Source organism: Aythya fuligula, chromosome Z (genome assembly GCF_009819795.1).
Source record: "Aythya fuligula isolate bAytFul2 chromosome Z, bAytFul2.pri, whole genome shotgun sequence".
NCBI lineage: Eukaryota > Metazoa > Chordata > Aves > Anseriformes > Anatidae > Aythya > Aythya fuligula.
In genome coordinates this window covers 56,629,591-56,657,107 of record NC_045593.1, presented here as the reverse complement: position 1 = coordinate 56,657,107, position 27,517 = coordinate 56,629,591, and the positions used below count along the sequence as shown (strand labels likewise).

Here is a 27,517-nt window from a genome sequence, read left to right as displayed (position 1 = left end):
GCAAAGTTAGGAGAAAGCAGCTGTCTCTTTCACCAATTACCTGCCAGTGCTAAAGATCTTAGACAGGGTATCTGGGGTTAGTTAGGACAAGCAGCTTAGGGGAAAGTTGTCTGGTTTCAGTGTATATGCATCCTGCTCTCTTTGACAGAGAAGACTGACCTGATTTATTTATGTTTGCTTGCAAGTGGGAAGAACTGCCCACTGAAACACAAAGAAAGGAATACAGTCTCCATATTTTCAGATATGAGATGCTGTTTAAGGTAATTTAGACCACAGGACAGAGGAGTAACACATAAAAAGAGTAAACAGAATAATACAAAGATACATTACCATTATGATAAATTTAGGCAGAACAAAGAAATCAGAACCTAAAAACTTAGAAGTTAATAGCACAGTAAGATTCAACATTTTGGGGGTGGACTTCCTAAGAAATAAGTTTGGATTAAGATTCTGCTTTGCACATTTGGAATGATAAAAAACAAAAAGGTAGATAAAAATACTATTAGTTAAATATTTTAATTCACACAGTACACAATTCAGCATTTGGATGAAAAGTACTATCCAAAAATACACCCAACATCCAACAATATTAATTGGATTAAAAATTGACTGTAACATTAAAAATAAATAAATAAATAAATAAACACTTAGTAAATAGCCTTTTAACAATGGAGCCACAATTTTAGTCACTGTGAGATTTATTTATGGGTAGTCTGTCAGTGTCAGGTCAGCTTGTTCTTTAAACAAAGGGCCTTATTAAAGGATACCCTAATTAGGGCTTAATGTCCTTGAAGGGAGGAACATTCTGAAAGACCGTCAGCTCTGCCAAGGATGTTAGCATAACTTTAAAATTGCCAGCAAATTTAGAGATTAGATTGTCTTCAGAAGAACTGGCATCATTATAACACTAAAAATCACACCTCTAGTGCAAAGACCCTGGCCCAACTATAGACTCCATGTCTTTGAGCATGTTCAGTGTGTATATTTAACTATGCAAATTACAAATCAATCTAGGGTTATGGTCAGATTAACAGGGAAGTGCTAACAGAATTGGGTTGTATAAATAACATTGGCACCTTTTGTTAGGCATGCCGGCTTTGTGGGGTAGCACCCAAATTTGCGCAACTTCAAAATAAATGGTATCTCTGCTTTTGTGTGTCAGAGTGGCATATTGCATTCCAGGTAGACAAACCGCCATTCGTGGGACAACACGGTTAGCAAAGTTCCTAGATAAACTCTTCTCTATGTAGCAACTTATTTATTAGAAACTATGATCCATAAAAAAAAAAAAAAAAAAAAAAAAAAAAAGTACAAAATCAATACCAGGAAGAGGTGCAGAAAACTAAAAAGTAGAGTAAGATTAAGAAAAATATAGGAATAAATCAGCTATACATCATCAGAAAGAACAAGGGTAAGGAGTGAAATTTACACGTATCAGGCAAATTTTAAATATGCATATGGGGCACACAATTGCTCAACAGTAAACGCAAGGCATCCCTTTTCTTTGAAGTTACCATGAAATACTTAGTAGTCACAATGCAGTAATACACACAAGACCATTATTGTGCAGCACATTATGTTTAACAGCATGGTTTACAAACACTCAAACAGCTGCTCTTTTAACAATACTATCATTACTGCCTAATTCTGATTTATACATACAGGAAGAAGGAACACAGCCAAAATGCAATGAAATACTGTTTAAACACAAACCAAATGTAACATATTTAAAAGAGTTAAAAAGCTTTAGAGGCCAGAGCAATCAAGTGTCAGTAAAGTTCCAATGCTATGTGTATGAGCTTGGGATAGTTAGGTATAATACAAATTCATAGTAATTGTTAGAATGCATCAGGCCTAAAGACCCAAGACTGGTTTTACAGTCATTCCACGAGACCACCAACTTACTGAAATGACTATTTCCATTCAAAACCTGTCTTAATGGCACAACAGAGAGCTGAAGATGCAATACACACGTAGTCCCAAAAATGGGAAAAAATTAGAAAACCCTGAAGAAAACTGGGAGGCCTGTAGCTTGTGTAGTTTTTCTATAGCTTGTGTAGTCATTTAGCTGAAAATAAGAGACAGGTGGCCTAGAGCTAGCAGAAGCAAGGTAGATAAGGGATAAAAGGTGAAAAACAAGGAGAAAAACAGCTTCAGGCTGACCTATAGTACCGTCTTGCTCATTAAGGATCATTAACATATTAAAAATCACATCCATCAACATACTAATGTATGCTAATGTGGGATTTCACACACACACACACTTGCTGTTCCTTTGTAATGCACAAACTCAGTAGAGATATGTTAGGTGAGCTGTAATAGCCAATCAAAAGTAGCCAAAGAGAGAATTTTCACAAGTTTGCTGTATACGGGAATGGGCTTAAGTTGCACCAGGGGAGTTTTAGGTTGGACCTTAGGAAGAACTTCTTTACCGAAAGGGTTGTTAGACATTGGAACGGGCTGCCCAGGGAAGTGGTGGAGTCACCATCCCTGGAAGTCTTTAACAGACGTTTAGATGTAGAGCTTAGGGATATGGTTTAGTGGGGACTGTTAGCGTTAGGTCAGAGGTTGGACTCGATGATCTTGAGGTCTATTCCAACCTAGAAATTCTGTGATTTTGTATAAATTACTGTGATTCGAGTCAGAGATGTGCTCACTTTGCAAAAGACCGCCAAGCAACTGACTCTACAGAGTTATATAATTAATTATTTATTTAAAGACTTTTGTGTAGATTCCAACTCTGTTTATTGGCACGGCACACCAGGCATGAACCTACAGACAACGCACACACATGATCTATTTCAGCCTTAGATTAGACTCTTGTGATATAGTATTTGTTTATGATAAAGACAGAGTTCTCAACTACCTTGAGATCCATGGAAGAAAAGAAATTTCTAATAGCCAAACTAAAGTACTACTGTTTGAAACAGCCATAGAATCATAGAATCACTCAGGTTGGAAAAGACCTTCAAGATCACCTGGTCCAACAATCCCCCTACCACCAAGGTCACCCACTAAACCAAGACTCTAAGCACCACCTCCAACCTTTCCTTGAACACCCCCACGGACGGTGATTTCACCACTTCCCTGGGCAACTCGCTCCAATGCCTGACAGCTCTTTCTGAGAAGAAATGTCTTCTAGCCTCCAACCTAAACCTTCCCTGGTGGGAACTTGAAGCCATTCCCTCTAGTCCTATCACTAGTTACCCAAGAGAAGAGACTGACCCTCAGCTCCCCACAAACAATCCCCAGACTCTTCTGCAGAGCATTTGAATTTTAAAACTAAGATTTTCTTATTTTCCTAATTCACCATAGAAGCTAATAGCATGTTATCTTACACCAGTTTTTAGAAAAGATCACGTACGTGCACAAAAAAAGGTGACAAAAATGTAATGTCAATCTATCATAAAGATTTTTAAGATTTCATCTAACTTGACAATTGGTAGATTGCTCACCTCCTGAGAAAAATACCTGATGTCAAACATGTCAGTTCTCTTAGCAATAATTTTCAACATGCGCACATCTCTACTTATTTTAAAAATAGTTTATTTGATGGAAAAACATTTTAATATTTTTTCCCCATTATGCTAGAAGAAAAGTTTATTCTCCGTGGACTTTTAGTCATTAACAGAAACAACCACTCTCTAACAAAATTTTATAATAGCAATTTGAAACTATTATCCAATTTGTTTTGTATGTCATGAAGTGTGGATCATCTCCTCCACAGGGTATGTGGCAACAATGAAAACAAAAAGTTCCCCAAAGTTTTCTAAGTACTGATCCAACTTAGTCACATTATGATTTTGTGTAAGTGGAACATATTAACCAGGCTTTGAATGCAGAATTTAAAGAAAGTACTACATTTGCATCCACAAAATGCAATGCAAAACTAAATTTTACTGCATTAAGAGAACTGCTTAGTCTATCACTTCACAGTTCAGAGAAAACATAGAAGACCCAGAACAGAATCTTGATGCACTTCTGTTTTAAAATGCAAGTCCCGACAACCTGACAATGTTTCATGTAGCCACTTCAACTCAAAAAATATATAATAATAATAAAAAATAAAATTAAAAATCTCTCTCTCATATGAAACTTGAGCTATCCCAGAATGTATTGTTTCATTTCTAGCACACATGAAATATAACAAGATATTGCACTTTGGTTGCCTTTTAAAAACAGAAGCACAGCAGAACTCAACATTATCCACAATCCTTTCATTCACATTTTTCCTCTCACCTCTTTCATTTTTTAATCATAAAATTGAATTATTATTGGCCTTAAAAGGCTGATACTTTACCACATCTTGCAAAGTACAAAAGCAACTTTACCTTTTCCCTGCTGCAGTCTGCCTTTTGCTCTTCTTAATCTTTAGACTAGTCATTTTTAAAATCTTCTCCACTGTGAAATCAAATAAATACAATTAGATAACATTTCATTTACTGGGGCTAGCATACTTTATAATATTAAAATCATGCTCAAATTTTTATTCTAAAGTTTATTTTAAAAGATCCATTATTTCTAATGATAAAAGAACATATAATGAAGACATCCAGCATCTACCACACTGTGTTGGGTTTATGAGGCAAGGTTTTGGCAGAGATTGCCCTCCAGACTGTGGAGAAGACCACAGTGAAGCAGTCCTCCTGCAGACCACGGAGGCCCCTGCAGCAGTTGGTTGTGCTCTGAAGAATGCTGCTGCCCATGGAGAGCCCACACAGGTGTTTTTTGGCAGAACTGTGGCCCAAGATGGGCCCATGCCTGAGCAGTCTGCTGCTGGAGGACTGCACCCCATGGAAATGAAGCTTGCTGGAGCGTTCTTGAAGAATGGCAGCCAGGAAGAAAGGGGAACTTGTTAGGAGGAAGGAGTGACAGAGACTACCTGTTATGAAGAAGCCACAACCTCCACTGCCGGCCTCTCGCACCACTCAGGGCTCAGGGTGCTGAGGTGGAAGAATTGGGAGTGAAGTTGAGCCTGGGAAGAAGGAGCGGGTGAGGGGAAGCTGTTTTTGTTTTGTTTCTCACCATCCTCCTCTATTTTTACTTGACAATAAACTATAATAAATTTCCCCTAGTCAAGGGTTTTTTGGCCATGATGGTAACTGGTGATTTCCATGTTCTTATCACAGGTTAGGAGCTTTTCCACCCTGCCCTGTCAAGGACAGGGTGTGGGAGGCTGGAGGAGGCTAGGTGGGCACCTGGCAGTTGCCACAGTCAAGCTGTTTTACTGGTAAATAATATTCATGGTGTATTTGGGTGACCCCTGAAGAGCCACTCCAGAATACAGACCCAGGTCTGTATTTCCATCAAAAATACATGCCAAAACAAGCTCATTTTAAAAATCTTACCCCCTTTGCAGAAACATAGCTGTCTCTAAAGGGAAGGAGGAAAAAAAGAAAGAATTAAATGAAGCATTTGCCCTGCCAATAACCATTATTTATTAATGGCAACACCTCACACATATTCTGAATTAATCATATTGCTTACAGAGTTTGCATTTACTGCAAGGTAAGTTTTAAATTTTTATAGATGGTTAAAATAAAAATGCATCCTAAATTCTCAGAAAATTGCAAGCACAGAGGAGTAATGACTCTAAATTTCTTTATGAGCATTGCGTGGGCAAAAATATATGCTGGGTTTTGACTGCGGATTGGATTCTCGTTAGAGAGAATACTTTTTTTTTTTTTTTTTGAGCAGAATAATCAGGGTGTATTCTTATAGCTCCCTTTCTACCTCTACAATTACTTTAAAATGTTGTGAAGACTCAGCTTCTCAGCACAAGCTAAATAGGCAGTTCTTTGCCAAGATCCCTGTCCATTGTGCATTCATGAAAGCAAACATGAATGCCATTGATCCCAGCAGGAAGGCTTGCAGGCTTGACACACTCAGTGCCAAAGCAAGGGCTCTAATTAGTGATCCTTCCAGCTGGACAGTAAAGGCCTTACCCTTCCTTAGGGAATAATAAGACAGGCAATGTCTGAAGCCCCCAAGTAAGCTTTATAGAATAGGGAGCATGCAGAGAACTGCATTAAAGGCACTAAACCAGCCGACACAGGTGACCGAACAGTGAACTGTGCACTTGGCAATGAACAGAAAAATGCCTGCTACACAAGCATCGTCTGGTCTTTGGTTCCTCCTGTTTGCCTGAATTACTGTCAGAATTCAAAGGACTGTAATGGATGGCCCAACTATTTAAAAGAAAGCAATAGATGTGTTGCAACAGTGATAGTTTTGAATATCTTCAAACCTTTTCTTCAAAAACAATGCTTGTTGACAATATAACATACCAATTCATAACATCACCATTCTTTGCAGAATAATGATAAAAAACTCATTAGCAGTAACAGGCTTTGAAAAATAGGCAGTATGTGTAATTTCAGTATTTCAAAACTGTTAGCAATAAAGTCACTTTTAATTATATTTCTTTATAAAGAAAAATTATCTAAAGGATTAAAAATAGAAAGTCCTTTCATAGTAAAGATTACTAGCACTAGACTGCAAACACTGGAAACAGAGAAAAGCACTTGTACATATATGCAAAGTGTACATCTAGGTTTCTGTATATAAAAGATCTTATACAACTTCTTTTATTGCATTGCTACTTCAGAATTCTGACAACCACAATATTCAAAATGAGAGTTTCACTGAAAAAGCAGGATCTACTGAAAACAGTGGCTTATTTAAACATACTTTACATATAAGTGCATGAAATGCATAAAGAAGCATTGACATCTTGAAAGATTACAATGCCAAAAATTGCATGAAGCTACAGTAGAAAAAAATCCAAATGGTATATGCATATCCATTGTATACGTCAAATATCTATTAACAAATTCCCAATGTAGATAAATTCCTCCTCTGTTAAAAAATAAAAATAAAAAAATCAGAAGTTAACACTTTTAAAAATAAACTAGAACGTACAAGTTTACACCCTTCTAAACCAACCACATTTGCTTTTTGAAAGCAAATGCAAATTCTAAAAATGAAATATTAAAAGTATTTAAAAATGAAGAAAATTCTTCATTTAGAATTATTATCCTACCTTGAAAACTGCAGTTTCTTTAGCCAAGCAAAATGCTTGGTCCTTCTGATGTTTGTTCCATTTTCACATCAAGTGGATATTAATTTTAACTACTAGCTTTCACTGAGAATCTTTCATTCTTGAAGAGACATAAGAAAATTACTTACTGAAAACAAACAAGACTCATTTCAAACTAGCAGCTTATAGCCAATAGTTTTCTGATTTTCTACCTTTTGTTTAATACTGGTTATTCTTACTTGCCTGAAAGACTGCTACATTTCTCTTATCAGCAACATTATTATATTTTTTCTAAAAATAAGATTAAAAAAAAAGAGAAGAAGAAAGGCTGTAAACAAAAAGCTGTAGAATACAAAGGCAGTTACAAGTTGGCTTCACAGCTCCTCAAAATAAATACTGAAGGATTATGATTCTGTACCACAATTAGGATCTTTTTTACATCAAAGCTAGAGAAAATTAGTGCTTTGGACTCTAAATGGAACATACTGTTATTGCTGGGCAATAACTGTCCTTGTGCTGAGTGACAAAAAAAAAGGGGAAAAGGCACGCTTCCCCTCCCACACTCCCTGTATATCTCTAAAAATAAAGGACAGGTGAATATTCAAGGTGAAAATCAATATAATTTTTAAGAAAGCCAGGAAGCCTTTAAATTACCTGAAGCACATTCTGTGCTCATTTAAAGAACATTCTGTATGCAGGCTGTAGGACGAAAAGTATCTGTAGAATTAAGCAAAAGATCAATGAACAAATTTTCAGCATACCACAAACACAAAGAATTCATAATGTAATAGTTATAAAACAATTGACTTTATGATTGTTTAACATTATCACAGGCTCATAGAGATGTATATTCAAGGTATTATAAGGTTGCATTAAAGAAGGTCACATTAAAGTGAGGACAGTACCTCTGAATCTCAAAGGATTTGGTCTAAGAATGTGTTGGAAAACGAGAGATTCATAATAGTTTTTGCAGCCTGTTTTAGCATGTTTTCTAATACCATGACGTCTTATGACATATTTAAAGTCAGTTTAAAGCTTATTTTTCTTCATTAAGACAATAAAGTGTGTTTTTCCTACATTCATGCTATCTATAGCACTTTGGTTTGCACTTCTGGATGCAGCCCAGCTAGTATGCATTTTCTTCTACATTCACTAATGAGGTGGTACAAAAATAAAATAAAATAAAAATAAAAATAAAAATCAGGCAATAAATTAGGAGACTAAAATGCAACCTACAGTGAGATGCAATCTACAGGTTGGGAAACATAAAAATTGACAAGTATGTCAGCGTAAATTGATCGTTATGCTCTGGTAAAAGACGTATTCAAGTGGAGAGAACATCTGTCCAGGCTTGGAGTCAATCATATGCAGTCAGTAGAACCTGGCTCAAATAACAAAACCAGTTTCTGACACTAGGTCCTTACTGCTTCAAAAATGAGCAGCTAGGTTCATTTGATGCTAGACACTGCCCCTCTGGTAGTCTACCCAGGGCCTAGGAGGGACATACCTCCAATCTCTAATGACCTAATAGTTGGGCTGGCAGGAAACTGGCAATCCAGATAATGACAGGTCCAAGTTTGAGGTTTGATAGGAAGGTTTTGAGAGCTCTTGCTTTGTCACAGCCTGCCAGTTTTCTATGCCCAGGAGAGAGCTCTACTCTTTTTCTTCTCATGGTTTTATTCTCAATCTGAACACATAGAAACTGGCTTCAAAGTCTCAATTCTCCCCACACTGTGATCAAATAAATGAAGTAGTATCGAGGCTCATTCTGATCTCTCCACTCTAATTTATGTACCAGAGCTCTCTAAATGGCATCTGACAGACAAACTCATGTCTCTGGCTGGACAGCAATTCTAATAATAATAATAACAATAATAATAATAATAATAATAATAATAATAAAAGCTCTCTGTCTTTCCTTCCTTTTTTGAAAACTAAGCAGTTATCACAATGACAAAGAAAAATGACTGCCCTCTTTAAGACATATGCAAACAACCAGACGATTGACAATTATAGAATTTGGCTTACAGAACCTTAGTAACCAGTCAGAAGAATTGCCAATGGCATATACATGTATACAGTTTTACCACATGGCATCAACTTGTACCCAGCTCTGACTGCCACACACCTTAAGTTAGCACCACCCAGTCTGCAGGAAGGGGCTGTTACCTGCAAGAGTAAGACTGCATTTAATGTTAAATGTTTAATGTCTAAAAAACACTACTGTGTACAGAACTTGTTGGAAGTCTCTCACCAAACATAAGAAACTTAACTAGCTTAGAAAACGAGCCAACCTTTCAGACTTTATGTTTATCCCTACTACTGAGAGCAGTACCACCACGATGAGGCAGAGCTAAGAAGCCTGCATGTGTGGAAAGAAACCTCACTAATGTACTGCACGAGCACTAAGCTTTACATACTACTCAACATGAGTATTAAAATAATGGTGTGCTTTGCAAGCCCTATAGTTTTTAACAAATAAAAGAATCTGAAAAGCTGAGTTGGTAAGTATTTTACGAAAGACTTAAGTGTTAAACATTCTGTATCATTGAATTAAAGCTGAAAGGTTCCCATGTTATCCACTCTGAAAATATCCACTACCCTGCTTTACAGCCTTCAGGAGGCTGTTTTCAGCTACGATGGGGGAATAGACCCCAGCTAGACCTCACACGTATCAGACAAGCTTCAACTCCAATGCAAAAGGAGCTGTCTGACCACCAACTAAGGCTCGTGAAGTGACTAAACACTTCCTTGACAAGTGCCAAATGCTGATCTAAAATTCCAGATATAAACATGTAGGTAACATAGAGCCACCACTGTGGGTCCTTATACATACAGCAATTACTTTTTTTTTTTTTTTTTTTTTTTTTTTTTTACTAATTCAGACACCTTAGCAGTTACCTAAACTATAAACTGTAACACTACCACAATCTATTCCCTTTAGGGTTATTACTAATTTTCATTTGAAACGGAACACCTGAAGCAATAAAATTGCTAAGCATTCATATCTATCTTGAGAACAGTAGTTTCCTAAAACTACTATGAAAGAGCCCACTATATGAACTGCACTGTTCAAACCTTGTATTAACCTACAGCTTTTGGGGATTTATAAAACTCCTTGCAGAAGAGAATGTGCAGCATTTGTACACTTGGCATGGATTCTGCTATTCATTAGAAAAAATTTATAAACAGAGTTTTTTCTGACACCACAATGATCATTCACGTACGTACACATATACACGCATGCATATAAAATGGGTGAAACCTATAACGCTTAAAAATACAAAAAATGGAATGTACTTAGGTGTATTCTTCATGATGTCAGCCAGGTCCTTAGAAGTATACCGACCAGTCAAAACTAACAGTATTTTTTACAGTGCTTATTAATAGTTACATCAGTACAGACTTCTAGAGAAGTTTCATGGTTAAACTTCTGACTTTAAGATCACATCACATTTTGGTTTTTTGTTTGTTCGTTTGTTTGTTTGTTTGAACTGTTTGTCTGTTCATGCTGAAATTTAGGATCTGATTTCACAAATTCAACTTTCCAGATGCCTTAAAAGCCAAGAATTAAATTCTGGTAGTCTTACTGTCCACTATATCATGCATATATTGAAACAGCCAGCCTCTTAATTAGCTAATTATACAGGGAGTTAACATCCCCTTTTTTTGCATTGAGTTACCTCATTTGGATACTCACGTTGCAGTCACATATTCCTCATGTTTCTAGCAGAAATACTTTATAGACTAATTAGTCCTTATAGACTGCTTATAAGAAGGACTACACGAGGACCTACATGAGAAACCAGAGAATAATTTCTCTGCCATGCCATCTTGCAGGAGGGAGGGAGAAAGAACCACCACCAAAAAACACTTCAGTTTCATCTCCTGTTTTCTAAAACACTGCCGCCCCCCAGAGGCAGCGGTTCACGAGCTGCAGCTCTGTCAGCTAAATTTGCAAAATTCGAGCAAAATTTGAGCGCCCTCAGAAACATTGCTGGGCGTTTCCACGTTAACCGGTGCAGACAGAGTTAACCTTGATAACGTATATTGGAAAAACAGCCTCCGTGAGCAACATCACACTGCAGGTTAGACATGATTTGTTTCCAGGTATTGCCACCTAACAGCACACGGATGGAATGGCTGCAGCTGAATTTCTGCCTCTTTGGGCCCCGGTATTCCTTATGGCACTAACGGGGTTTCACAGCGAAGAAATGTGTCCGCCCCCGGGACTCGAACCCGCAGCCTCCGGGTCTCGAACCGTCCCGCCCCACTCCCCTCTGCGTGCGCACTGAGCGGGGCTGCCAGGCGCATGCGCACTGGGAGCCTCCACGCCCTACACACGCACAGAGCCTCATGGCCGTGGGCGGTCGCCGCGCAGGCGCAGTTGCAGCCGGGGGCAGCGCTCTCGATGTTTGTTGCCGTGGGTGGTGTTCCCACTGGATCGGTCTGGGCAGATACACATGCAACCCCATTAACTCTTTTAGAGTAGGGCGAGGGGTTAAGCCATCACCTTAAGGCTTATTCTGTCTCGATTCGTAGACGCTTATTCTGTCTCGATTTTGAGTTGTAAATGACTTTGTTACCAGCTTTACGCGAAGGTACATCCGAGGACATGAGTCTATATGTAGCTGCCAGGACCCAAAACAGGCTCCGCCGGTGTGGGCGGAGCAGAGGGCGGGGTGGGGGGGAAGGGGAGGGCGTGTGCATGCGCGGTGCGTCCGCGTGAGGCCGGCCAGTCTTGCGAAGGGGGTGCGGGCCGCCATGGGGAAGCTGAACGTGGCCGTGCTGCGGTACCTCAGCGGGCAGCACTTCAGGGTGCTCACCGCGGTGAGACGGGACGGGACGGGGACAGGGGAAGGGGAGGGAAGGGAAGGGAAGGGAAAGGAAGGGAAGGGAAGGGAAGGGAAGGGAAGGGAAGGGAAGGGAAGGGAAGGGAAGGGAAGGGAAGGGAAGGGAAGGGAAGGGAAGGGAAGGCGCAGCTGCCCTCCCCTCCCCTCCCGTCCCCTCCCCGCTGATCGTTTTTTCTCGCGCACCCCGCAGGTGGAAATGGGCATGAAGAACCACGAGATCGTGCCTGGCAGCCTGGTGGCGCCCATCGCCAGCCTGAAGCACGGCGGCTGCAACAAGGTGCTGAGGGAGCTGGCGAAGCACAAGCTCCTGGCGTACGAGCGGACCAAAAGTGAGTTTGGAGCCTGCGCTGGGAGCCTCCTCCTGGCCTTCACGGCTCTTCAGCGCCATGGATAAAATAAGTAATTGTTTGCTAAGGTAGTGTTTAAGTTCACATAGGGATCAGCCCAAATGTGTTACAGTCTTATAGCAGACGAACTGGAGCAGACTGCAAAAGGCTTGTACCTTCACCCAGTCAGAAACGATCCCTAAAGTAGTATTTATTCTGTCCCATTCTGTTAACAGCGTTGGAATTCCTTCAGTCTTGCACTTGCATCTGGCTTTGCAAGCACAATGTGGGAGTCTTCATGAAATTCATCTCCTTTTTGTCTCTGTTTTTCAGAGTGCTAAGGTTTGGTTTAGGTCTTAAAACAATCCTGAATCCTTGCCGTGTCTCCTAAGTAATCATCTTTCAAAGTAATCCCATGCGATTTGAAGCATTGTCATTGCCTGCGTTACCAAGGGGCTAACAAAATGTCTACTTTTTATCCAGTTAGTTTTCAAAAGGCTTGCAGGAATTCAAACTTACTGTCAAGTTGGGTTGACACTAGCCAACAATGAAAATACTATTTGGGTGTTGTGTACCATAAGCAGAAAAAAAAAAGAGAGAGACCAAAATGAGACTTCTTTTAAAAGAAATGTATATGTAATATGGAATTAAATGCTGTGTAATTTATTTTTACCTAGCTGTCCAGGGCTATCGGTTAACTAATGCAGGATATGATTACCTTGCCTTGAGAACTCTGTCTTCCCGGCAAGTCATCAGTTCTGTTGGAAACCAGATGGGTGTTGGCAAAGAATCAGGTAATTCAAAAAGCGTTTTCAGTATTCATATATATTTTTTTAGAGGAAATGGGTCTCTATTTTTGGTAAAGGTTTGTTGGAAACTTGGTGAATTTACCTTTGGATAGTCATACCAGTTAATGTGTCAAACACCAAAATTTATGATGTTTCGAGTTCTGTGTGAGTCTTTTGACTACATCTGATTTTTTTCACAAAAATGTTGTTCCACTTTGACCATTTCATACAATTCTTGGATGATTCCTTAAAAGCTATTTTGCAGACAGGTGACAGTTGTCTCATGCCTTGAGAAGAAGTTTGAAGCCTTCCATCAAAAAGTTAACATCAGACTTTTCATCCCACCTAAAAAAAAAAAAAAGTAATACACAGTCCAAACTATTGGAGTGCTATCTTGGTTTCTCATGCTCATATGTTGCTTGTAATTTGGCACAGCATGTCTTTTGTCATTAAAGAGTGAGCAGAGGATTACTTGGGACAAATGGTAAAAATGAAACATTAGCTAATTGGTAACACTGTTTAAAGTAAGAGGTACCTTGAGTTTTCTGTCCAGTCAAAAGAAGTCTTTTATAGTGTGCTGTTTAGTTACTTCTTATCCCCTGGTCTGAAAGATGTTTCAGATCAGATGGATGGTTTGACCAGATGATCTTGGAGGTCTTTTCCAACCATAATGATTCTATGATATTCTGCTAGTGGAGCAGCATTATCTCTTCACCAATAATTTCTTCTTGTTCAGATCTTTAATACGTAATATCCAAATTTGGTTGTCTTTTCTGTTAAAAGAAGTGTAGTAGACTTTGCCATTCCAGAAATAGCAGTTACAAGAAGTCAAGTAACAGATTTCTCACTGCACTGTTTCATTATATACCTGACAGATACCATTTATTTCTCAGATCTGTGCTGCTATTTTTTCTCCTAGATATTTATATTGTTGCAAATGAAGACGAGCAGCAGTTTGCAATGAAATTGCACAGGCTTGGAAGAACTTCCTTTCGCAGCCTGAAAAATAAGCGTGACTACCATAAGCACAGACACAAAATGTCATGGCTGTATTTATCCCGGCTAGCAGCAATGAAAGAGTTTGCCTACATGAAGGTAGGTGGTTGTTTGCACCATATTAACAAGGATGTAATAGACTGGAATGTACTTCTCAGATTATCTTCTCATCACTTCATATTTGCAATGTATGTTAGGATGTATGCTTTTTTGTTTGTTTGTTTCTAGTGTACTTAAAGTATACATTTCAGAGAATGACAGTGCTAATGCATCTTGTATACTTTCAAGTGATAAAATCAAACTTTGCCATGGAAGTCATACGGAACTGAAGCAATTTCCATAAAATTTCAGGTGAAGCTGTCCAGTCATCTGAATCTTAATAAAGGCAGTGAATAAGCTATCGTCATTTCACTTACCCTTGTCTTAGAAAAAGCAATGGAGAACTTTCCTATATGCTAGGGAAAATTTGTGAAGTATCTACTAGTATTTTAGTCTTGTCAATTTAGATTACTTCCACAAACATAATTACAGAGGATTTGTTAGGTCTGTAAGCGGTGAGTTTCAAACTGGGAGGAGAGCGCACTGAGAGCAGCCCTGCAGAGAAGCACTTGGGAGTTCTGATGGATGAAAAGCTTGACATAAGCCAGAAGTATTTGTTTGCATCCCAGAAGGCCAGCAGCGTCCTGAGCTGCATCAACAGAGGAGTGGCCAGCAGGTGGAGAGAGGTGATTGTCTCCCTCTGCTCTGCCCTTGTGAGGCCCCACTTGGAGTGCTGCATCCAGGTCTGGGGCCCCCAGCACGAGGAGTATGTGGAGCTGTTAGAGTGGGCCCGGAGGAGGACCACAAAGGTGATCAGAGGGGTGAAGCATCTCTCCTGTGAAGAAAAGCTGAGAGTTGGGGTTATTTAGATTGGAGAAGAGAAGGCTTAAGGGAATGCTAATAGCAGCCTGCAGTACTTAAAGAGGGCCTACTGGTAAGCTGGGGAGGGACTTTTTTTCAGGGAGTGTTGTGATAGGACAAGGAGTAAGAGTTTTAAACTAAAATAATGGTAGATTTAGATTAGATATTAGGAGGAAATTCTGTGCTCAAGATGGTGAGGCACTGGCACAGGCTGCCCAGAGAAGCTGTGGATGCTCAAGTGTTCAAGGCCAGGATGAATGGGGCTTTCAGCAGCCTGGTCTAGTGGAGGTGTCCCTGGCCATGGCAGAAGGGGTGGAACCAGGTGGTGTTTAAGGTTCCTTCCAACCTGAGCCATTCTGTGAATCAAGTGAATGATTTGGTAAATATGGTTAGAGCAAGCTAACAGAGCTACAAAATACTATGGCCTACCCTTAGCTAATCTTTAATGTAGTGTAATACTGGATATTAATATTTAAGAAGAAACTTTTGCCTTACTGAGACTGTGTGTGGATTACCTGACCAGCCCGAACTGTATTTACAAGAACTGTGGAACCTTTTTCTAACACCCTATTCCCAATTATCTGCTGGTGGTTTCTTAAGCTAACAGACCAGATACTATTCTGCTGTTTTTCTATCCCATTGTGTTTTCCTGCCACCTGCAGGATAACTAAACTCTGGAAAATACAGAAGCATAGTTAGTAGTGAAAGTTCAGATTGCTCTTCCTCCTTAAGCACGTGATTTGATTTTTACAGTTAGCAGTTGAATAATGTGTAGGATGCTGCTTCCACAATGATACTTAACTGCTTATCTTGGATTTGTAGTTTGTCGTGTATGTAATGTTTTCTTAATGGTTATCTTTCATTTTTTCAATATGTTGTCTCTTTTCAGGCTTTGTATGACAGAGGATTTCCTGTTCCAAAACCTGTAGACTACAACAGGCATGCAGTTATTATGGAACTCCTTAATGGCTACCCTTTGTAAGTTTGGAAGCTTGAAGTCTGTTTTACAGAAACCCTAACAATGATAGGTTCAGTAAGACAGAAGGGATGACATTTTTCCTTATAGTGTGAGTCAGTTCTGATCATGCTGAATAAAGCATGAATAAAGTCAGGCCCAGAACGGCTAGGGTTCTGCTTCATTATATTTGGAGAAATTGGTGAGAGAAGGAAAACTAAAAAGATACTCTCTTTGTCCAAAGAGACAGAGGTTAGTGCTACAACAATTTTCTACACAGAAATTTTATGTTCTATATGTTATCTATTCAATGATATTCAGTATTGATATATTCAGTATATCAAATATTCAGTATTGAGTTGTGTATCCTCCATGTTCTGAGCTCCAGTTCATGATCCATGAAGTGGTAAAGATTCAGGTAGGATTACAACTTGTACAACTTGCCATTCTAGAACTTCTGTGTTGGTTTTTGTTTTCGGTGTTTGTTTGTTTTTGTTTGTTTTATTTTTATTTTATGTATTTGTGTGCATTGAACGCTGTTTTTTGCTCAAGAAAGATTACTTTTCTTCAGTTTTTCAACACCCAGAAACATGAAAAAATGTTGAATTTTGTATGTGAATGAATGGTTTGTATTGTTTCCATAGCAGAATGCAAAATAGCTATTTGATACTCTATATAATGTACAGTAACAAAGGTTCAGTGTAATTAATCCCAAAGTATACAGTTGAAGAGTTACATTGAAGAAGTGCCTTTTAAGACTTTATTCTATCCTGTTTCCCCACCTTTGTTAAATAGTTCCACATCTGTCCTGTAGACAGAAAGCTTTAAAGTTACATGTGGGCATTGCAGGTGAGGTTTACCATGCTATCCCAGTTCTGCAGTTTTAAGTAAGCATTTCCTGAAGGAGATGCTGTACTAGATGAGAATTATTTCAGGTGATCAGCGTCTCAGAAGATACCAGTTTAGATGACTTCCAAATTCAAAGAACAAATGATATATTTTATGATACAGACCTCTGGCTATAAGAAATGTCACCAATTAATTTTGCTGTTAATATGAAAATATTCAACAGCAGCCTATAACAGAGCTGCTAGAATTCCATTGTGTTTTGCTTGTATGTGCAACTGATATGTTCTCATAACACTACAGTGTTGCATTCGGGCCAAAATATATCACAAACTAGCTGTAAATGACGGCTTCTTGACAGCTCCTGGTATAATAAGACAGCTGCCTATTTATTCTGCTTGTAAAAATAAGGTGATGTCTATTCTGTGCATTTTTGGGGCAAAACATATACTTTGCTCTTATTCTGGAGTTTATTCTGGAGTGCTTTAAGCTTTTTTTTTTTTTTTTTTTTTTTTGCTTTGCCTTATCCCCAGCTTAGTCTTGAAAACACTTTTTTGTGAGGCATTTGAATGGCATTTGAATACAAGAAGACCTAAGTTACCTAAAACAATCCAGACATAAAAATTCGCTGATCCATTGTTTAAATTAGGCAGCATAACCATCATGTTTGATAGGAGGACAAGAGACAAAGGGCTTTAGTTAAAATGAGGGATTTAATGTGGAGATAGGAGAAGCTTTCTCCCCATGAGGGCAGTGAGGCAGTGTGGTGGAGGTTGCACAGTATGTTTCCATCCCTGGAAACTTTCAAGCCCGCATTGGTAGAGCTGTGATTAGTCTCATCTAATCTCAGAATTGACATAGCTATGAGCAGAGCATTGGACTAGTAACCTCTGGAGATCCCTTATGACTAAAATTGTGACCCTGTCACAATTTCTCAGATGTAACTCATATGCCTTGTCTATATTTTTAAATTAATTCCTTCAGGGTTCAGGATAACTTCTTTTTTATTTATCTTTCCAGATGCCAAGTACACCACATAGAAGACCCTGCTGCTGTCTACAGTGAATTAATGGATCTAATTGTAAAACTTGGCAATCATGGTTTGATTCATGGGGATTTCAATGAATTTAATCTCATACTGGATAATGATGATCATGTCACTATGATTGATTTCCCTCAGATGATATCAACATCACATCCAAATGCTGAATGGTACGTACAAAGTTAAGGATGTATGCAAAATAAACCGGTTAAGTGCTGATAACAACAAATAGTCAACCATGATTTGTTTTCATAAGCCTGCTTCAAATTCTTTTTCTAATGTTTTCACCATACATTACAAATGCAATTTGTTTCATGAATGAGTAGAAATCTCCTTAGGATAAATGTGTAATTAATTGCTTCTCAGTTAAAATTATTTCTTTCAATTAAGAAATGAATAGAAATAATCTGCATTTATTTATGTATACCTACACGTGTACTTTTTCACTTGCAGTCACTGGTGGCTATTAATTTTCAAATAAAAGGCAAGAAAGTAGAGTAAAAGTTTGTCATACCAGTAGACTTAATTTCCTTGATTATTGCATTTTTACAATTCTATATTTTTTAAACAGGTATTTTGACAGGGATGTTAACTGCATTAAGGAGTTTTTTAAGAAACGCTTCAACTATGAGAGTGAGCTCTTCCCATCATTCCAAGATATCAGGTAAAAAATGCCAGCTGACTCCTAATTCCCCCATGTTATGGTAGTTATGTTGGTTTTCTGAGAAAAATGGATGCCTCTGAGAGATGATTTTAGAAGTGAACAGGGGGAAAAAGAGCCTAACTATGCATTTTGAAATATTTTTGTCATTCTTACAGTAAAAAGGATCCATACTGTCTTCATTGGCAGTTACTAAAAGTGGTTTCCAAAAACTGAAGCACGTCTTAAAATCTGCTGTCTCCTTTGTCTTACCTCTTGCAGCTAGGGGAAAGAGATACATCCAAATGCCGTAAATGTTACAGTGACGCAGAATTAGTTTCTCTGACTCTTAAAACCATATTTAACAGTCCTGGGGTATCAAATATTAACTTAGTTTTCAATTTTAAATTTAATTTTCAAAATGCTAGTACATGTGGTGACCGCCTCTTCAAATATTATCTTCAAAGTTCTCCTACTGTAGTTTGTCCCTTTTGAAAAGCAAACTATTTTCTCACATATTTTAAGAGCAAAGCTGCTTCAGTTAAAAGGGTTTTATATCACTCTGAGCCCTTTCTCAAAGGGGAATTGTCTGTGTGTGTGTCAACATGTCCTTCATCGTTCTGTGTGCACAAGCATAATTTAAGTATTATATTTGTTAAAATCAAATTGTTTGCTTTCAGTAAGTGCTGATTATGAAGATGGAATCATCTTGTATGAAAGTCTGGTTCTGTCAGGCTACATCCTGCTAACTATCCAAAGCCCTGCGCTGTAATGTGTTACCTATGTTCCAATGGAGTATACTCTTTTTGTTAATAGCATGGTAATTATAGTCTAACTTGATAGTATTTTTAATCCAAAATACAGCATAATGATTTGATATATTAAAAGAAAGCTCACTTCTGTTTCTTTCAGGAGAGAGAGTTCTCTTGACATAGAGATTGCTGCCAGTGGTTATACAAAAGAAATGCAGGAAGATGATGAGCTGCTTTACCCAGAGTGTTCTGATGAGGATGATCATACAACAGAGGAGAGGGAATTTGTAGAAGATGCTGAAAGTAACGCCAACTTCCTCAGCCAAGATAAAGAAAACAATGCAGACTTCATGTATGAAGTGGTTTCTGAAAGCAGAACCTCTGAAGACTTGTATCACAGTGAAGATGCTGAAGCCACTGAAAGTAGTGAAAATTCACAAGGACTGAGTATGTCAGAGTTGAGTTCAGCCTTAGAAAAGGTTGAAGGGCAGCCTGTGCTTTCGAAGTCCAGTGAAGATGCAGAGAGTTGTGCACTTGGTTTTTCTGAGCACAAAAGAATACCTGAAAATGCTGCTGAAAATCAGACAGAGGGCTGCAGTGGTAAGGACGACGATGAATGCCCTGATCTGGTTGACTTGTCAACTTTAAATAAGGAATTGAGGCCTTACAGGTAAATACTTATATTTACTGTTTAGTGGTGTGGTGAAATTTTCTTCTTTTTTCTTTATTTCTAGTAATAATGTAAGTAAAAGATTTTTTTTTGATATTAAAACGCTGCTGCTGCTAAGTAGCTTTGACAAGTAAGTTTATAATTAGAGTGCTCTTTCTCAGCCTCTGCTCCTCACTCGGCTGAAATTAGCAAGAACAAGCTCTTTGGAATATATTATTCAAATATATTTTACTGAATGTCATACCATGTGGCTTTTAATGCCTTTACTGACGCACTTGGAAATTCCTTCTTACCTTTAAGCTAACCCCTTCTTATATAAAATTCAAACTATTAGTTTGCAAGCTCCCCGTGTACCTGAATGCATATATAAAGTTCATATACCCTGTTTTCTTTTTGCATTTTTCCTTTTTCATGAAATTCTACGCCTAGGCAATGTACAGAATCTGAATTAATCTTTTTAGTGTTCTGAAGCTTCTTTTTCTTACACTACTTTGTGTAGTATGTATGTGGCTATTGCACTATAATCCTTCCTGTCATAAAACGTGTTTTTTGAACTAGTGTTAATATTTCAAATGTAAATGTTCTTTCTGTAGTACTCAAATGTTCTGCTAGCACTTTTGATTATATATCAAAAAAATGACTGAAACATGATGCTCATAAAGGGAAATGATGTTTATCTCACTGAATGGAATAAAACATTAATTTACCTATTTCAGAAATGAAGACAGTATGGTTCATATTGCGGAGCACAGAACAAGAACTAAAAGTACATCAGCCAGCAGTGTTGGGAGCTGTTCAACCATTCCACCGGTAATTATTACTGCTACTGTCTAGTTTACTCTGATACCATCTTAGGACATAGCTGTTGAAGATATTTTTACAAATACCTACTTAGCAGTAACTGTCTTTAATTGATTACGACTATGTACATCTTTGGTTTGTAGTTCCATGCTCACAGAAAATAGGTCTGATGCTTTCTAAGTGTTTACAAGTGAATTATGTCCAGTGCTGTACTTCATGTGTTGTTCTTTGCTCTTTCACAAAAGCTCTACTCTGGCATTAGCAACTTGAATTTTGTTTCTGTTGCTAGAAATCAATTCTGTTGCCCATAATTAATGTTTTTGTATTTTAAATTTGTATGCTTGAGTAAAGATTTAACTTGGCTTTTTTTCATCTGTCTTTTTAACACATCTTTTACCACATTTCTGAAACATATATATGAATTCATTGTAGTCATGGTGTCTTTGGCGATATGAATTTGACTTTTAGCATTACATAAATCAATACTTTGTGGCAGAATTTTACATCTTTCTTCATCCCTACTCAGTATACTATCCAGTATGGCTACCTCTATCACATTTTAAAAAGCGTATCTAAATTTTAAATGGAAGAAAGGTTTTATGCATAAATAAATGTGTTAGGGAACAGCATGTTTGCAAGTTGTGTAAGACTTTTACAGGACTTGATGTGAAGGAAAGAGAGAGACTTTGTTAGTCATCTCTGTTCTTACTGTAGGACATGGCCTTGTGTCTTATTAAGGAGAAAAAGAATTAGCCTTGAATTATGAAATGAAGTAAAGAAGAGCTAGGATAAATGCTAGGAATCGCCTGGCGTCTGATCCATGCGATACATGTTTTTTCCCTTTCAGTTTGCTAACCTAAATGTCTAGGATTTCTTTTGGAATCGCTTATAGATCCCTATTTGAAATTATATTTCTGTACACCAGTAGGTGGTAGCAGTGGACACTCACTGTAGAAACCTTCCTGATTGTGTAGCGAACACGTGTTTTTTCTGTAGGCAGACACATCAAACTTGTTAAAATATTCAAATGGCATTTAAGTACCTAATATTCTGTTCTAAAAGAAAGATAAAAGCAGAAGCAGCTTTCAAGAGATTCAGCCACATAAACATCCTGTGTCAATTTACTTTGTGTAATCTTTCCATTTATATGCTCTTACACTAAATAAAATGTTTCTGCCCATTGTTAAATCTTATTTGAACTTTTGAATACTAGAACTAAAGAAAGGATATGCATGATGAGCTATTTGTAACATCAGAACATGATTGCAAAACTAAAAACACAAAAGGCACTGCAGTAAGACCCACTGAGCTGCTTAGAGCCAATGCCTGTTACTGCTTCTAGCACTTCTCTGTTGTTTATATAGCTTTCTCAATGAAGAAACACATTAAAACATAAGCAGGTTTCCAGATTAAACACACAGAAGGAACTCATATGGGCATGTATAAACAATAGCAGTAATAGCAGTAGGTGCAGTCATAGCTGGGTGACTGTGCCAAAAAGAAAGCCTTATGAGTTACAGTCAATAAGCTATTCCAGACAAAATAAAATGTCTTGTTGTGCTTGTACAAATCTTTGTAGGGACTGCTGTAATTTAATTATAGGAAATAATGCAAACTGTGCAAAAATTTAAATAATAAATTATAGATTTGTTTATTCATTTTGCTTACAGTCAGGCTTAGGATGATGGAGAGACTAGTGAGACTTGCATGCTGTGGTTGAGCAGTAGTATTTTGTGAATTTACATTTTTGCATAGTGAAAATATCTGGTATTTGTATTGCAAAATTTCTTCTAGCGAGCCTTGTATGAACTGTGAAGGAAGTCATCTGTCCACTGAAGTGGGAGAAGTAGAGAAGCCTTCTTTCAGAGCTCTGCCTATAAAAAGCAGAGGATAACAATTGTCTTACTGACAGAAGAAAAACATCAGTGGCCCAGTTTAAACTAGTTCTTACCAGCTTTCCTCAGGAATTTCTTCTGGAATATTTTTAAAGAGCATTCACAGATTTAATTTCCAAAATGCTCTTGTTTAAATACTGAGTTCTGCTAAGTTTCAGAGAAAAGAAGGACAGATCTTATACTGCTCTTTTTATTCACATTTTTGATAGTCAACCTGCATGTGGTAAAGCTTAGGAAACTACTATTCAGGTGAATACTATGTAATTACTACAGCATTCTTACTGAAATCAGGATTGGGTACCTGGATTTACTTACCACCTTGTATTTGCTTAATGTAGTTGTATTAGTCACAGCAGTTTTTAAACAGTGCCAAAATAATTTTTTCTGGTTCCTGACTTAACTACCAACTTACTACTTAATGTGCTGCACTGAAGTTGAGCTGACAGTATCATAAACAAAAACCAGGCAAGAGAAATTGGGGTAAATGCAAAAGAAATGTTACTAGATTGTGTGGTAATTTTGCACCAGTAGGTACCTTAGCTCCTCCATGCTTCTCTTAGCCCTGTCCTCAGGTGGAAAAAGGGGGAGAAAACATGATGATGTAAAAAATATTCATGGGTTGTGATAAGGACAAGGAGATCACTCCTTGTGCTGGAGCAAACTGTTCCAGCACGGGTCCCCCACGGGTGGGGGCAGCTCCCCCCAGACCCCCTGCTCCACGTGGGCTCCTCTCCACGGGCTGCAGCTCCGGCCCGGGGCCTGCTCCTGCGGGGGCTCTCCATGGGCCGCAGCCTCCTCCAGGCCACATCCACCTGCTCCACCGGGGGCTCCTCCACCCATGGGGGGGCTGCAGCGTGGAGATCTGCTCCATGTGGGACCCATGGGCTGCAGGGGGACAGCCTGCTCCACCAGGGGCCTCTCCCTGCACAGCCCGCAGGGGAACTGCTGCTGCCTGCCTGGAGCGCCTCCTGCTGCGCTCACCTGAGGGGCAATCCTAACCTTAATGGGAGAGTGCCTCACAGCAGGTGAAAAGCGGAGGAGGAATTCCACGTCACTGACTGACACGCTTAGCCACACTTGTGATAGAGTTGTTTTCAGTTAGAATTGTACTCAGAGCTTAGTAATCCAAGTTTTATAAAATCAAAGTGCTAAAACAAATGTAGCCGCAAACCTGGTAGTTAGTTATTGTAGGGCATAAAATACTCTCTTGGTCCTTTTTCTACTTACAAGATGTTTGCCAAATCTTCAAGCACAGGACATTATCATTTTTGCTGAAGGCATATATTTTGTACTGAAAAGTACTGGTTCATTATGATTCCTGAATGAAAGGCACCTAAACTCTGCAAGATATCACCTAAGATGCTTTTTATTAGAGCTAACGCTAAAAGAAAAAAAAAATAGCACAGGTGATCATACACCCCGTTAAATGCTGGAGCCCTGAACCTGACTCCAAACCACATAGCTATACTATAGACCTTGTCTGTAGCAGAGGTTCTCCCCTTTCACTCAGTTGAGATAATTACATGATTTTCTTATAAAGAAACAACTCTGCTTGCTCAATTTCTGCTGTTGAGAAGAGGTGAAGTTCTCATTATAACTTCTTTCTGCTCTGTTAGATAAAGGCAAGACCACAGAGCAGTGGTAATCACTGGAACCAAGCGGAAGCTGCCTGCAGGCTCCTCTGTCCCAAGGAGCTGGCTGAGTTTGCCCCAGGCCAAGGGATTTGCGCAGCCCCACAGAGGGCTATGGGGCCACACAGTATGGGCAGCACAGCACAGGGCAGGCCTGGGCAAACTCGAGTTAACCCTGGTGTGGATCACCAGCTGCTCAGTGCATGGTGGTCTTCTCGACAGGTTCACTACCACATGTTCATGTTAGTACTGAGAATACAGTATCATTATGGTAATCTTAGTACTAAATGATGTTCAAAAAGTTCTGATACTGAATTGTTTATTTATTTGTAGGAACTGGTGAAAAGGAAGATAAAACGTCAGCTGACAAAACAGCAGAAGTCTGCTCTGAGGCGACGACTACAGAAAGGAGAGGCAAACGTTTATACCAAACAACGTCGAGAAAATATGCACAACATTAAGTCAAGCTTGGATGCAGCTAGTTTCTGGGGATAACTTATCATAGCTGCCACAGAACATGAGAAAACTCACAGTACATACAGCTAAAACAGTTACCTAATAACCAAGCATCCTTTTATACAGTGGAGGAAAAGTTCTTAACAATACCGTGTATTTTTGGAAACTAATAAACATCGTGCTGGTTCCTCTGGTTTTGTTTGCATGATTTTATTTTGTGTTCCTAGTTAAAAATATTGACTGTAACTTAAAATAAATTAGTAGTACTGGGTAAGATCATTTTAAGTACAGTATTTCCAACAGTATCTTGTTTTAGGTCAATTTTACTGTTTTTGTATAGATTAAGAATCTTCTGATGTGCAGAGGATTAAAAATTTTCCTTTGTTCCTACAACATAAAATTTAAATTTGAAATCCTGCCCTCAGGTTACAGACAGATATTTGTTTGATTTAATTAAAAATCAAAAGGAAATAAAAACTGATAGCTTTTAACACTCTAAAATTTCTTTGGAACCTGTACAAGGATTATCAAACAATATGATAATGTACATTCTTTGAACCAAGCAATTCTTACTTATTTTTCCTTTCATTCCAAGATCTTGTATAGATCTTAAAAAGATCTATAGATAAGAGAAAAGGAATAAATAAATGCTGTAGAGATCTGGCAGTCACTCAGGTTTTGAATTTGGCTGTGCAGTTACCAATAAATTTAATTCATTTAACAATTTACATAAAGTGGTGAGCATTCTGAACTTCTCGTTTTAAAAAATATTACCATGTATTTTTTTATGTTATTTTGGGTCTCTGAAGACCTAGAAAAACAAGTATCTTGATGTATCTGTGATTTAGTTGAAGAGCCTTCCTAGAGACGTATGACATGGTAAAGTTCGTCATCAATCCATAGTTTGCAACGTTTTAAATCTTTTACTTGGCTGGGGAAATGAGAAAGTTTGGATTTGAGGTTGATTTTGTACTCACACCTGATATTCTACTATTCTATATTCTACTTTACCCGAACTGAAAATCAGCTTTCAGTCTATTGAGGAATTACAGCCTCTGTCCTGTCTTGCAGCATGCTCTGCTTTGAAACTTTTCAACTTCTGTCTTCTTGCTCTTACAATAAAAAACCTAGTCTTAGCTAGCAGCGGTATACATTCTTAAAAGCATGGCAGGCTGGTGCAGAGATGTAATAGATAAGTGTTTCTTTTAGCATCAAAGCTGCAGGAAGGTCTGGTGACAGAAGTAAGGAAGTCCAATTAAATCTTAAATGTGATTGTTATCAAGGTATGTAGGGCTGTTTCCTGATGCAAATAGCTCTTTTTAGCACGGGCAGAAAAGCGGCCTAATTGAATTTAATTTTATTTCCATTTTAAATGTAAAGGGAAAAAACATCTTTTTATGTTTCTACACTCTTATCTGTTAAGAGGTTGTTTTAGTGACTGCTTAACAAGATTTCAGTTGAAGCTCTTTGCATAAGATGTGCACACACTTTTTGGCTTCTAATTTAGAGCTTTTCACAGTGGGTGAGTTCTTTCTGGTGCATGACCTTAAGTCTGTCTTGGTAATGGGTTCCAAAAATATACAAAGCCTGTCCCGTTTGATTGTGCTCCATGAGAACAGAAAGGATGGAATGATGGAAATCCATGCTGTTTATTTTCAAAATGTTCCTTTAAAGCATCCATTAACTCTTTTAAAGGTATTCTAATGGATGGCTGTAAGTTATCATTTTCATTTACTCTGCCAGACGAGACTTTTCAGAGAGTAGAGTTAGTGAGGGAGTTACAGCTTAATATATCTTTATTAAGCCTTTTTTTTTTTTCAAAGCAGCAGAATTCCTGAAATATCTGAAGTCATCAAAGGTCGCCACAAAGTTTACACATGGAATGAAGTTTAAAGTTCTCATAGAGTGAACTTGGGAAAATGCAGAGGTTAAGACAATAGCATTATTGATTATCCTAGCAAATTCACCTAGCAAGGAATGTACGGGTAATAACAAAATGGGTTTTAAATGTTTTAGTAAACAAACACAATGTTAGTTCATTAATTTGTAAACAAAACATGAAGATAAAGACTAGATACACCGTGTGCAATGCACACTCTATAAATGAAGCAGTATGTACTGAAACTTGCAAGTGATAGAGATACAAGGTTGCCTAGCAGTTTTCCACTGCTGCATCTTTTAAAAAAAAAAAAAAAAAAGAAAGAAAGAAAAAAGAAAAAAATAGTATTTTTTCTTTGGGAAAGACTGTACAGTAATTAAAGAACACACATCCTTACTTTGGGATTTTTTCCAAATCAAAAAGAAGACTTTACTGGAATTGAAATAAAAGTAAGCTGAGCAAAGCAACTAATTTGTACAGTTTATGGCTCTTACACAAATGTGTGTAACAGCAATGTATTTACATTCGTGCTTCAAGCTTTTGCCACTGCATCTGTGTCTGTCTTGATTGGAGTGCCTCTTCAGACCTCTGCATATCCCACAGGTCCTTTTAGATGTAAACAGTTTAATTCACTGGTATTTTAATACATTTATTGTATAGGGAGTAAGGAAACTGCTTTTCAGGAAACCGGATTCAAATTGGGTTAACCTAATATATCACAAGTTTAATTCTGCTAATCGGATTAATTTTCTATTTGCCATTAATATCCTTCTTCTCCAGTTACATAGTTACAGGAAGAAAAAAAAAAAATCATACTTTTTATTGAATTTGTTGTTTTTAAACAAAAGCCTGCATGCTACTTTCAGGCTATCACGTTTAGTATAGCTTTACATAAGTATTTCCTTATATTTGCAATCTTTTCCATAATTTGAGGGTTTGGGTGAGCAAGAGAGTCTCTTTATTCATTTGGTATGAACCAGAGTGGTCTTTGCCTCAGCACATCGCCAATAAACCGATGAAACAAACTCCTTTCTGCTGATTAGCTTCT

General features: G+C 38.1%; 1 protein-coding gene across 2 annotated transcripts; it reads left to right on the top strand.

Moving 5' to 3' along the window:
• Nucleotides 1–11,575: 11,575 nt before the first annotated feature.
• RIOK2 (RIO kinase 2) lies at nt 11,576–24,785 on the top strand. Of its 2 annotated transcripts, none has more exons than XM_032206570.1 (10): nt 11,576–11,640; nt 12,083–12,221; nt 12,896–13,012; nt 13,926–14,101; nt 15,792–15,880; nt 17,724–17,915; nt 18,317–18,409; nt 19,298–19,807; nt 20,524–20,617; nt 24,468–24,785. In XM_032206570.1, exons 2-10 carry the CDS (start codon nt 12,089–12,091, stop codon nt 24,627–24,629), a joined length of 1,566 nt encoding a protein of 521 aa, XP_032062461.1. In that variant the 5' UTR covers nt 11,576–11,640; nt 12,083–12,088; the 3' UTR covers nt 24,630–24,785. The 2 variants fall into 2 exon arrangements, with proteins under 2 accessions (XP_032062461.1, XP_032062460.1); XM_032206569.1 differs by lacking the exon at nt 11,576–11,640 and adding an exon at nt 11,777–11,869.
• Nucleotides 24,786–27,517: the final 2,732 nt, after the last annotated feature.